The 12,228-nt window shown below is 37.5% G+C and overlaps 1 protein-coding gene across 2 annotated transcripts in view; it reads left to right on the top strand.

Annotated features, from left to right (window-relative positions):
- Positions 1–12,228, top strand: part of LOC120174088 (mediator of RNA polymerase II transcription subunit 13-like) — a 36,129-nt gene that overhangs the window by 6,152 nt on the left and 17,749 nt on the right. For both annotated transcript variants that reach the window (XM_039181061.1, XM_039181060.1), the window contains exons 4-6: positions 8,391–8,625; positions 9,175–9,223; positions 9,297–9,436. In XM_039181061.1, the coding sequence (XP_039036992.1) occupies positions 8,391–8,625; positions 9,175–9,223; positions 9,297–9,436 (424 nt within the window). The remainder of the gene's footprint in view (positions 1–8,390; positions 8,626–9,174; positions 9,224–9,296; positions 9,437–12,228) is intronic.

Here is a 12,228-nt window from a genome sequence, read left to right as displayed (position 1 = left end):
CTTGCAGTTTGCGGATGACTTAATTATTTTCTGTAGAGCTTCGAAGACTCAAATTATGAATGTGAAGAGGGTGCTTAGAGTATTTGAGGTTATGTCAGGGCTGCAACTAAACCTGAAGAAAAGCAGACTCTTCGGGATTATTATATCCCAACAGGAGGTTAAAACTTGGGCAGATTCTATCAGTTGTTTGGTGGGAAACTTCCCATCTAATTATCTAGGCCTCCCTCTAGGTGCTACTAGGAATTCCTCTGTTATCTGGGAACCAGTGGTACAGAATTTTCACTCTAAATTAGCAGGTTGGAAGGCTGCTACTCTTTCTTTAGCAGGGAGACTGGTTTTGATCAAATCCGTTCTGTCCTCACTACCTACGTATTTTTTTGTCTATTTTTAAGATTCCAGCTTCTATCCTCAAGACTCTCAATTCTATTATGTCTAATTTCTTATGGGGAGGGGGCAATGGTATTAAGAAGATACACTGGGTTAAATGGGATGATGTCTGCAAATCAAAGACTGAGGGAGGCTTGGGAGTTCGGAATCTGATTTTTATGAACAGAGCATTGCTAGGGAAATGGTCTTGGAGGTTTGCAAATGAGAGAAATTCTGTTTGGAGGAATTTTATTTGTAGCAAATACAACATTGACTCTTCTAGACTATTGTTTGACAGCAAGATTCCTTCTCAATCCTCCTGGTTGTGGAGATCAGTGGTTAATAACCATTTCAAACAAGACTCATTTGGTTGTAAGTTCCGTAGTTTGTGCAAGTTTTATGTCGGAAATGGTAAGCATGTTCGATTTTGGCAAGATAGTTGGGTTGCTGATTTTCCGTTTCAGATTCTATTTCCTAGACTGTTTTCACTGTCAACTAATAAATTCGGTAAACTTTGTGAGTTCGGGGAATTTCTTTCTTCGGGTTGGATTTGGGATGTTAAAGTTCGAAGAAATTTAAACGATTGGGAGCTTGAACAATGGTGCAACTTGGTGAGCATCATTTCTTCTTTCTCTCTATCTATTGATTCTAGCGATGGATTGATCTGGAAAGGCAGTGGGGATGGGGTTTATACAGTCGGTTCTTGTGTTAAGAGTTGTGCTTCAATTTCAGAAGAGTCTCATTTCTGGAACAAGATTGTTTGGAGAGGATTGGTTCCCCCTAGAGTTGAAACATTAGTTTGGCAAATTGTGCTTCAAAAAATTGCAGTTAAATCCGAATTGGTTAAAAGAGGAGTTCAAGGTATTGAGGATGGCTTATGCCCTCTTTTTAAAATGGTTGAAGAATCTTCTTCGCATCTATTCTTCTCCTGTTCGGTTGCGTGGTCTTTGTGGAATAAATTTCTAAATTTTTGGAGATTTAGTTCTGTGTTTTCTGCAGAAGCAAAAAATTTTCTTCTTGCTTGGGATGAGTTGAAATCTAATTCGGCAATTTGGACTTTCATTCCTGGGGCTGTTATTTGGACAATCTGGAAATTCAGGAATTACATAGTTTTTGAGGGGGGAAGCTCGATCAGACTGAATTATTCTTCTTAACAAGAGTTAGGCTGGCCTCTTGGTATTTAGCAAAGAATAAGAATGTTTCTATTCCTAAGGACTCCTTAATCTCTGATCCTTCTATAGGGGATTCTTACTCGTCCTACAATTTCTTGAAGTCTTCCATAACCCCTTGGTTACCTCCCCTACGGGTTTCATCAAGTTGAATGTGGATGCAGCAATTAGTTGTGATTGGGAAAAATCAGGTCTGGGTGGTCTTATGAGGGATCATTCTGGTGCAATCCTTGGTTCTTTTCAGGAACCGGATGGTTCTGGACCTCCAACATTGAAGGAACTTAAAGCTATCCAAAGGGGTATCTCTTTCTTTACCTCTGTCCTAGGGAGGGTTAAAGATAGGTTGATCATAGAGAGTGATAGCAGAGTTGCAGTAGACTGGATCAATAAGGTTGTCCCATGTCCAGCTGTTTATGGTTTCATTGTTAGAGATATTGAATAGTGTCTTAAAACCGTCGGGGGGGTTGTTAGATGGATTGCAAGGACAGCTAATATGGATGCTGATGCTCTAGCAAAGGCTGGTATAGGTTGATTATTATGTTGTTGACTTCTATAGTTCGGTTTTAAGGCTCAAGAATTGTTGTAAGGGTACTACTTGGATTTTTCTTTCCAAGGTTGTAATTCTTATTTTCTTCAATGAAATTATAAGGCACTCTTTTCCTCCTTCCCATGATTAAGAAGCTTCTTTACAAGCTCCATTAATCAAGAAGGAGGTTTTTAAAGAGACCTTCAATTCTTATAAAAAAAAAAATACTAACTAATTATCCTTATCTATCGCATAACCTACACTCCCCCTCAAATTGGGGAGTAATGTTGAAAAGTCCCAACTTGGATATAATCTCATTAAAGGTAATTCTTGGAAGTGCTTTGGTGATAATATCTGCTAACTGATTCTTCTTTAAAACATAATTAAGTTTCACCGTTCCACCATTCACCTTTTCAGAGATGAAATGTCTATCAATCTCCACATACTTCATTCGGTCATGATGAACTGGATTCTTTGCAATACTTATTGCAGATTTACTGTCACTTTGAAGTTCAAACCATTTGTTGGCGCATAACCCCAGCTTAGTTAACATTCTTTGAAGCCAAATTCCTTCGCAAATTCCAAGTGCCATTGCTCTAAATTCTGTCTCTGCACTACTTCGAGACACCACCGCCTGTTTTTTACTTCTCCAAGTAACCAGATTTCCCCAAACAAATGAACAATAACCAGTTGTAGATCTTTTATCCGTTAATTCACCTGCCCAGCTTGAATTCGAAAAAACTCCTACTGTTCTATCATCACCCTTTCTAAAAATTAACCTATGTCCTGGTGTCATTTTCAAGTATATTAGAATTTTATTCACAGTCTCTAAATGTTCTTCTCTTGGATCATTCATATATTGACTCACTATACTGACAGGGAACACAATATCAGGTTTAGTAAGTGATAAATAAATTAGTTTACCTACTAGCCTTTGATATTGTTCTTTGTTCACAGGACTTCCCAATTCTTCTCTCCTTAGCTTAAGATTTGCTTCCATGGGTGTTTCTGCCGGCTTACATCCTTTCATTCCAGTTTCTGATAGAAGATCAAGGATATATTTTCTTTGATTGATCACTATTCCTTCTTTTGACCTCGCAACCTCCATGCCTAAAAAATATAGTAAAGTTCCCAAGTCTTTGGTTTCGAACTCTTTCGCCAGTAGCTTTTTCAATCTTTCTATCTCCATACAATCATCACATGTTAGAATGATATCATCCACATAGACAATCAAAATTGCCTTTTTGTTGTTTGAAGCTGTTTTGACAAATAAAGTGTGATCCTACTGACATTGCTTGTAACCATCCTGGATAATCACCTTTGTAAATCTGTCAAACCAAGCTCTTAGAGATTGCTTAAGTCCATACAAGGACTTTAGTAATCTACATGCTATTCCTGTATTACTCTTCACACCCGGTGGAATTCCCATATATACTTCATTTTCCAAGTTTACGTTTAGAAATGTGTTTTTGATGTCTAACTGATGAAGCACTCAATTCTCATTAACTGCTAATGACAGTAACACTCTCACAGTGTTTAGTTTTGCTATCGGAGCAAACGTTTCATGATAATCAACTCCAAAAGATTGAGTGAATCCTTTCGCCACTAATCTCGCCTTATATCTTTCAATGCTACCATCAACTTTGTATTTTACCGTGAATACCTATTTGCAGCCGACTGGTTTTTTATCTTTCGGAAGATCAACTATAATTCAAGTATTGTTGTTTTCCAGTTCTTTTAATTCCTCTTCTACTGCCTTTTTCCACTTGGGATCTTTCAATGTTTCTTTCACCGTATCTGGAACATTAATGCTATCTACACTTGCTGTAAAATTCTTAAAACAAGGTGTTAGCTTTCCATATGCAACAAATCTCTCAATTGGATAATTTCCGCATTTTCTTACTCCTTTCCTTTGAGCAATCGACAAAATATCATCAATTAAAGGATTTAATTCAGTGGAAGAATTCTGATTACCTTCTTCATTCTCCAAAAGATTCTCATTCGGTTCCGATTCATGACAGTGTCCATGCTGTGTGGGAGACTCGGGATAAGGTTCAGGGATTGATTTAGAAATTGGTTTTTTTCGTCTCTTGTAAATCTGCAACTCGGATTGAGGTATTTGAGGCAAAGTGATATGCTGATCATGCCGAGGTAAATGTGTTTCGGTGGACTGGTTTGGCAAGGATACGTTTTCTTGGTTCGGTAGTGTTTGGTCTGGCTGTAGCGATTTTGTAGGCTTATTCGACTGGTTTAACTGGTTTGACGGTGTTGGTTGATCAAAAATAGCTGGCTGCAAATCAAGTGACAATCGTTGTGAGTCAACAAACTGATATTCATTATATGACTCCCTCTGAATAGCAGTTTTAAGGAAAAAAGGTGTTTTTTCAAAGAAAGTAACGTCCATAGCAATAGAGAATTTCTTTGTACGAGGATAATAACACCGAAAGCCCTTTTGAGTCGTTGAATAACCCAGAAACACACACTGAAATGCTCGAGGATCTAATTTGGACCTGAAAGAAACATTGTTATGAACGAACACAGTACAACCAAAAACTCTAAGGGGTAACAATGAAGTCATTGGCTTAAAATTGGGAAAAAACTGAAGAAAAACATCTCTCGGACACTTAAATTGTAACAGTTTACTAGGGAGACGGTTAATCAAATAAGCGGCAGTGAAAAGGGCTTCCCCAAAAATAGTTGGGAATATTTGTGGAAAAAAATAGAGATCGAGTAACCTCAAGAAGATGCTTGTTTTTTCGCTCAGCAATCCCAATTTGTTGAGGATAATTGACACACGTAGTAAGATGAACAATCCCGGTTTCCTAAAAGAAAGAACCCAAAACATTGGCAAAATACTCACTACCATTGTCAGAATGAAACATTTGGATTGAACATTGAAATTGGGTTTCAACCATCTTATGGAATCGTTTAAATATTTCACAAGCTTTAGATTTGGTTTTCATGAGAAAGGTCCAGGTAGTACGAGTGTGATCATCTATAAATGAAATAAACCACTAAAACCCATGTAAATATGCGACCCGAGATGGTCCCCAAATATCACTATGGATCATGGTAAATGGTTTGGACGGTTTATATGGAGAAGGTAGATAAACACTCTTAGTTTGTTTAGCAAGTGGACAAATATCACAAGAAAAAGATTTCAGACTTTTATTGACAAACAAATGTGGAAACAATTTTGCAAGATAAAAGAAACTGAGATGTCCTAAACGAAAATGCAATAACATAACATCGGTTGAAGGTTCAAGTAAAGGAAATTGTTGTATAACATTGAAGGAAGTAGATGGGTGGGAAAATAAAGTTGCTGGAAGTAGGTAAAGACCCCCATAAAGCCTAGCACTGCCAATCACTTTCCCCGAGCTGGAATCCTGAAATTCACAAAAATCAGAGTTAAATTTTGTGGTACAACATAAATCGACAGACAACTTGCTAATGGAGATAAGATTGCAAGTGAGATTGGGAACATAAAGAACATGAGATAACAAAATGTCCTGATTTGGAAATGTAGGAATGAGGTGATTTTTCAGAATGGGAAGGTTGATCCAGTGTTGTTGTTCTTCATTACACGTTTCAGAACTGTTTCTTGGTTTGAAACATCAGTTAAGGATGTTCACTTTCATTTCGATTCTTTGATGGGTGATTTAAAACTTGCAGATCAACTTGGCAATTCGCATAAGAAGAATCTTCCTTCTTCCAGGTGGAGTCCTCCTCCGGAAGGGTTTTTAAAAGTAAACGTTGATGGTGCAATGGTTAAAGATTGGGATAAGGGTGGTATAGGTGGCTTGATTAGGGATTGCAGCGGGTTGGTGCTTGGGTCATTTTCAGAGAAGGTTGGGGGAGGTCCTCCTTTACTCGCGGAGCTTTTGGCTATTAATAGAGGGTTGATTCTTATTGAGGAAGTTGAAACTGATTTCTTTTCAAAACAGAGGATTATTTTGGAATCAGACTCTTCTAATGCTCTGAAGTGGATTAATAATCCGATCCATAGTTCTACTTTGTTCCAATCCTTGGTAACGGATATAGCTTCTGCTGTGGAGAGGAAGGGTATTATCACAAGGCACATCTCGAGAGCAGCTAATTGGGAAGCTGATGAATTAGCTAAAGCTGGCATAGGCTGATTTTAGTTGTGTAACTGTTTAGGTGTTGTCTTGGTTGGTAATATTAAAAGTGTATTAGGGTGTTTTATGCTTTCAGAATTATGGTAGTTTTGTTGTGTAAGAAGTTGTTGTTGAGATGTGGAGGTGTTTTATTCTTCCTATTAATAAAAGTTAGAGGCACTCTTTCCCTCCTTCCAATGTCCTTCATGTTATGTTTGTAACATGGAGGATAAGAAGGGGGGTTTTAATGAGGCCTTATTCTATCAAAAAAAAAATGTCCTGATTTATACGAATAGATCCATGACCGGCAACACCAGATAAAGAACCATCAGCTGTTCGAATATGAGAGATAGACGAGTCGGCATGAAAAGTGTGAAAGAGCCGAAGATCACCTGTCATCTGATCACTTGCACCAGAATCCACAATCCAAGTAGGAGTGGTAGATGTATTAGCCAAAGTAGCAGCAGGAATTCTACCTGCAGGTACTGATTGGGAATGAGTGTTTAACTGACTAAAAAACTGCTGCAACTCTTCCATTTGTTTTTTAGTAAACGAACTTCCTTGTAAATCAGTATTCACAACACAACTTCCTTGAGTATCACGTTGTTGATGTTGTTTTGAAGACTTCCCATCAGTAGGCTTGCCATGTAATTTTCAACAGGAATCCCGCTGATGGCCAACCTTCTCACAGTAGTCACACCAAGGTCTCCCCTTCTTTGGCCGAGTAGTAGTTTGAGAGTGAGTGAGCAATGCAAACCCTTCAGCGGGCTGCGAATCAGGAAGCATAATGGTACGTCGACTTTCTTCGCGTCGTACTGCAGAAAATATTTCCCGGATTGAAGGAAGAGGTTTGAGTCCTAATACTCATCCTCGGACTTCATCAAGATCCCGATGCAAACCGGACAAAAACTGGAATATCCGGCAATGTTCAACAATCTTCTTGAATAGAGCGGCATCTTCTACACACCTCCATTCATGGGATTCGAACAAATCAAGTAGCTGCCATAGGCGCGACATTAGAGTAAAATACTGAGTCACGGTCATGTTGTCTTGTTTGAGATTGGCAAGTTGACATTCGATCCCAAATAAAGCAGCAGAATTTTCCAGATTCAAATACATCGCCTTTGCAGCACTCTAAATTTCAGCCGTTGTTTCATATAGCAGAAAGTTTTCCCCCACAGCAGGAATCATGGAATTGATGAGCCATGACATAATCATGGTATTCTCACTTAGCCAAAGTAGCAGCAGATATTGTTGTTTGCGCCGACCGGTTATATAAAGGCGGACAGATTGGGACCAAGCGATATAATTGTCACCATTCAATCGGTGACAGGTGATAGAGGCTGAAGAAACATCAAAAAGGTTTGAATGGGGTGAATTAACAAGGAATTCCGAAGTGACCTCCGATGAAGAAGTGGAATTCATGATCGACGGCTAGATTTAGGGTAAAAACAAATCGGCTAGATTTAGGTGAAGGATCGGTCACCTAACTAATACCATGTTGAAAATAGGGCTAATGTAAAGTGAAGTAAAAGGAATTAAGTGACGAAATAAATCAAATGACAAAGGTAAGGAAAAATGAAAAACTTCACTGTCGTATATTCATTAAAAACAGGTTACAAGTTTAATAAATATATACAGTAGGTGAGAACAAGTATTTAATTTAAACTAAACTACTTAGTAATTATCCTTATCTATCAAACTTTCTAAGAATTAGTTAAGTAAAAGGAATTAAGTGACGAAATAAATCAAATGAAAAAGGTAAGGAAAAATGAAAAACTTCACTGTCGTATATTCATTAAAAATAGGTTTCAAGTTTAATAAATATATACAGTAGGTGAGAACAAGTATTTAATTTAAACTAAACTACTTAGTAATTATCCTTATCTATCTAACTTTCTAAGAATTAGTGTTATATTAAAATACTAACTAATTATCCTTATCTATCGCATAACCTACAATATGAATGCAATAAATGCTGCATTCTTTACCTATTGTCTCTAAAGGGACTTGCAGGCACCCCTATATAAAATGCATTCATCACAAAACATCCAGACTTGACTGTTTTAGTGATATGGTGAATCATTATCCACAATGACTAAAAATATATGAACCATTATTGACCTTGGTTGCAAGTAATTTGTAGCTTTTCTTTAATTCAGTTTAGTTCATTGAATCGTCATGATCCTCTTATCATATTATTAATTTTTGCAGTGATGGCAATATAAATTTCCTGGAAAAATCCTGGGTTGATTTCAGTGGAATACTCTCACAGCATTGCTATAACAGCAGCAGCAATAGTAATAATAGTAGCATAAGTTCTATAAGTAGTAGTTCCAGTGAAAGTGTGACCACAGGTGCTCGTGACATAGAGGCAGATGCAGATTCATCATGTAGACAGTCAGGCTTATCTTCTAATGATCAGATGGTGACTGATCACCTCAAACTGGTCTCTTTCATATATATTTTAACTTTTTATTAGTTTTTACTTGCTGTTGATGAATTCATACATGTGTCAATTCTGGATAGGAGAGTTTCATGCATGCAATCATAAAATATCCACCTGAAGATGAACTAACAAATATCTTCTTCTGTAAACTTGGTAAAAGAGAGTAATGGAAAAACCTGTATAGACTATACTTGTGTGTTCATCTTTTATTTGTCAATAAATCCATCTTATTGGGAAAAGTCCACTTTCCGTGGTAAGTTAAAATTTGGATGGAGAGTACTGCAATGTTCTTCTGAGTTGATTAAAAAAATTAGGTTTTAGATTTTCTCCTGAATTGTAATAGCTTGATATCTTTTCACTTGTATAGGGGACTGAAATCAGCTCCCTTTGTTGCATATATTAGTGAGGAAATAACAATGACTGTGTATGGCTTTTGAATGTGAAGCCATCTTGACTATTTGAATTTAAAAGTCAATAACATGTTCGTTAGTTTTATTCTTTTCAAATTCATAAAATTATGTTCGTTCACTGAAATTAATAGTTATGTAGGGTTCCAAGCGTCCTCGAATTGGGATGACAGGGTCATATGGTCAAGCAGGTACGAATGCTCCAACTGGAGACACATAAGTCTATTATTGATTCCATGGAAGTTAACAGGTCAGTGATTGCAGGTGTTGGAAATGATCAAATTGGTTCTAATTGGGATTGGGATGACGACGACAGAGGAATTGTCATGGATATCCAATCTCTTCTCTCTGAATTTGGAGACTTTGGCGACTTCTTCGAAAATGATGTCCTGCCATTTGGGGAGGTATTGTCTTATCATTCCATATATGCTGTTATAAATGCTGCATTTTATTCGGTGTTTGTACCATTTTGGCTTGAACATCTCGGAGTTATTTAGAGGAAGAGTTAGATTTTCTATCAAGATTTTCAAAATTTACAAGGAATTTCAAAAGGGGATTTGAATGACCCAAATTATTTATTTATTTATTTATTTTTATAGAAAGGGAGGTCTCATTAAAACCCCCCTTCATTTCCATTGAAATACAAAAAAGTCTATCAATGAACATTGGAAGGAGGAAAGGAGTGCCTCAAATATATTACTAAACTGACAAAAATACAACCAATCCAAAGTACCAGCCAGACCAATACAACAAGAACCCTAAGAACAAAACAAAAACAACCATGGACAACTACATCCAGACCAGGACAGAAACCTGAGATTCAAATACAACCAGAAAACTACAACAAGACCGATTAATCAATTCCTAATTTCGCTAAATGATCTGCCTCCCAGTTTGTACTCCTCTAAACGTGCTTGAGCACCATACTCCGATCCGAAACGATAGCACCTATCTCCTTCACTAACTCAGCAAACAAACCCGGGTAAGTTCTGGGGAATTTTACCCACTCCACAACATTAGAGAATCACATTCCACTATTAATCTGCCCTTAGAACTCCATTCCGATCCAAAAAATAAATTCAAACCCACCTTTAAAGCCAACAGTTCTGCTAAAATATGAGGACCAAACCCCACTTTCTCTGAGAATGAACTCAGAATCAAACCCTTTGAATCACGTAGGAGACCTCCTATACCACCTCTTGACCAGTCCTTATTCATCGCTCCAGCAACATTAACTTTAAAAATATCTTTCGGAGGAGGCAACCAAACCGAGGGAGCTGTTCGGACCTTTCAACTAAATTGCCAAAGAAGGGTCACCTACCAAGCAATCAAAAGGAACACTAACCTTGGGAAACTTCGCACTAAACCAGGCAACCAACCTATATCTCGAGATGAAAAATAGCTGACAAGGATCAACCTTTTCCTTATAGAAAACTACAGCGTTTCTTAGCTTCCAAACCGACCACCATACTTCCCCTGGAACTAAGGACCAGATTTCCGAGTGAGGCACTAATTCCACCCATTAATCTAAAAATTCTGAAGGATCACTAGGCAAAGCACTAGAAACCTTCCAAAACCGCATGAAGCTACCCCAAAGATCCTAAACAATTCTGCAGTTCACTAAAAGGTGAGGTACCGTCTCCAACTCCACTCCACAAAGGGGGCAAAGAGCATCCACCACGCCTATAACCCCACGCTTCAGAAGTTCAGCTCTCACCGCTAATTTATTATGCACAACTTGCCACACAAAAGACTCCACTCTTAGAGGAACAACTCTAAGCCAAACTTTCTTTGCCCAAACAACATTAGAATCAGACTGATCATGCAACAACTTTAAACAAGATCTCACAGAGTAAACCCTTCCCTATTCCCAGACCATAAGCAACAATCGTCCTTAAACCCTGAAGAAAAATTGCTTAGCAATGAATTAAGCTCTACCCACTATTCTATCTCCCAATCATCGAGATTTCTTCTCATCTTCACATCCCAAACCCAGCCTGACTGATGGAAGCTTATAAAATCTGCAATCTTCCCTTCCTTATTTGAAGGTAGAGCAAATAACCTCGAAAATTTCACATTTAGAGGTAAACTACCCAACCAAGAGTCCCTCCAGAAACTAATTGATTCCCCACTACCAACTTGAATTTGCAAATGCTTTCGAAAACACTCCCAAACTCGTCCTCCTTGCCACAAATTTTAAGTATTCCTCTCCAAATCCATGAAGCCTTATACGATGGGACAGAATCCAAAACAAGCGTATTGGGATCCAAGTCATATTTGTTGCACACCATCCTTTTCCACCATGAATCCTTATCCACAGCAAACTTCTATGCCTACTTCCCTAAAAGGGCCCTGCTCATCAAATTAAGGTTCGTAATTCCCAAACCACCCAAAGATTTTGGTTGACAAACATTCAACCAAACCCAATGGATCCTCCTTTTAGCTTCCGAATCAAATTCAACCTGAAGAGATGGTTTTTCAAAATTCAACAAATTCTTCTTTCATTCATTGACATGGTCCTCCCATAAAAAAATTAACTAAATATCATTTTATTCAACTCTAATATACATTTTTCTTATTTTATATCTATGAACATTGATATATATTTACAGAACTAGTGATAACCATATTGTATATCTTTTAATGTCTATATATGTATTATTTTAATATCAATATTTTTGTAATCATTTTTATCTCATGAAATTCCAATAAATTTAAAAATATTTATCCGAACAAAATAATTACAGAGACCATCATTTAAAATACATTTTAAAATATCTTATGGAGGAGTTGGATTTTGTCCCAAATCAAAGATTTATCGTGGAATCAGACTCATCTAACGCTCTGAAGTGGATCCAGAATCCGGGTTTAAGCCCCCCTATGCATCTATCCTTGGTGAAGGATATAGTTTCGAGTTTGACCGGAAAAGATATTATATTTAGGCATATTTTGAGGGCGGCAAATTGGGAAGCTGACAAACTAGCTAAAGATGGGATAGGGTGATTTTTGGGTTATATGATCGTGCTGAGTAGTAGGAATTGTATTTTCCTGTTTGTTAGGTGGTTTGTTTTAAGTCTTTTGTTCTTCAGTTGAAAGTTTAGGAGTTTGTTCAGTCTTTGTAATTTGGCTCTTGTGAATAAAAGTTTCATGGCACTCTTTTCCTCCTTTGTTCCGTCATGTTACCTTCATAACATGG

This window comes from Hibiscus syriacus, unplaced genomic scaffold, assembly GCF_006381635.1.
Source record: "Hibiscus syriacus cultivar Baekdansim isolate YM2019G1 unplaced genomic scaffold, ASM638163v2 tig00112000_pilon, whole genome shotgun sequence".
NCBI lineage: Eukaryota > Viridiplantae > Streptophyta > Magnoliopsida > Malvales > Malvaceae > Hibiscus > Hibiscus syriacus.
The sequence above is the reverse complement of the archived record's forward strand: the minus strand, read 5'-3'. Positions and strand labels throughout refer to the sequence as shown.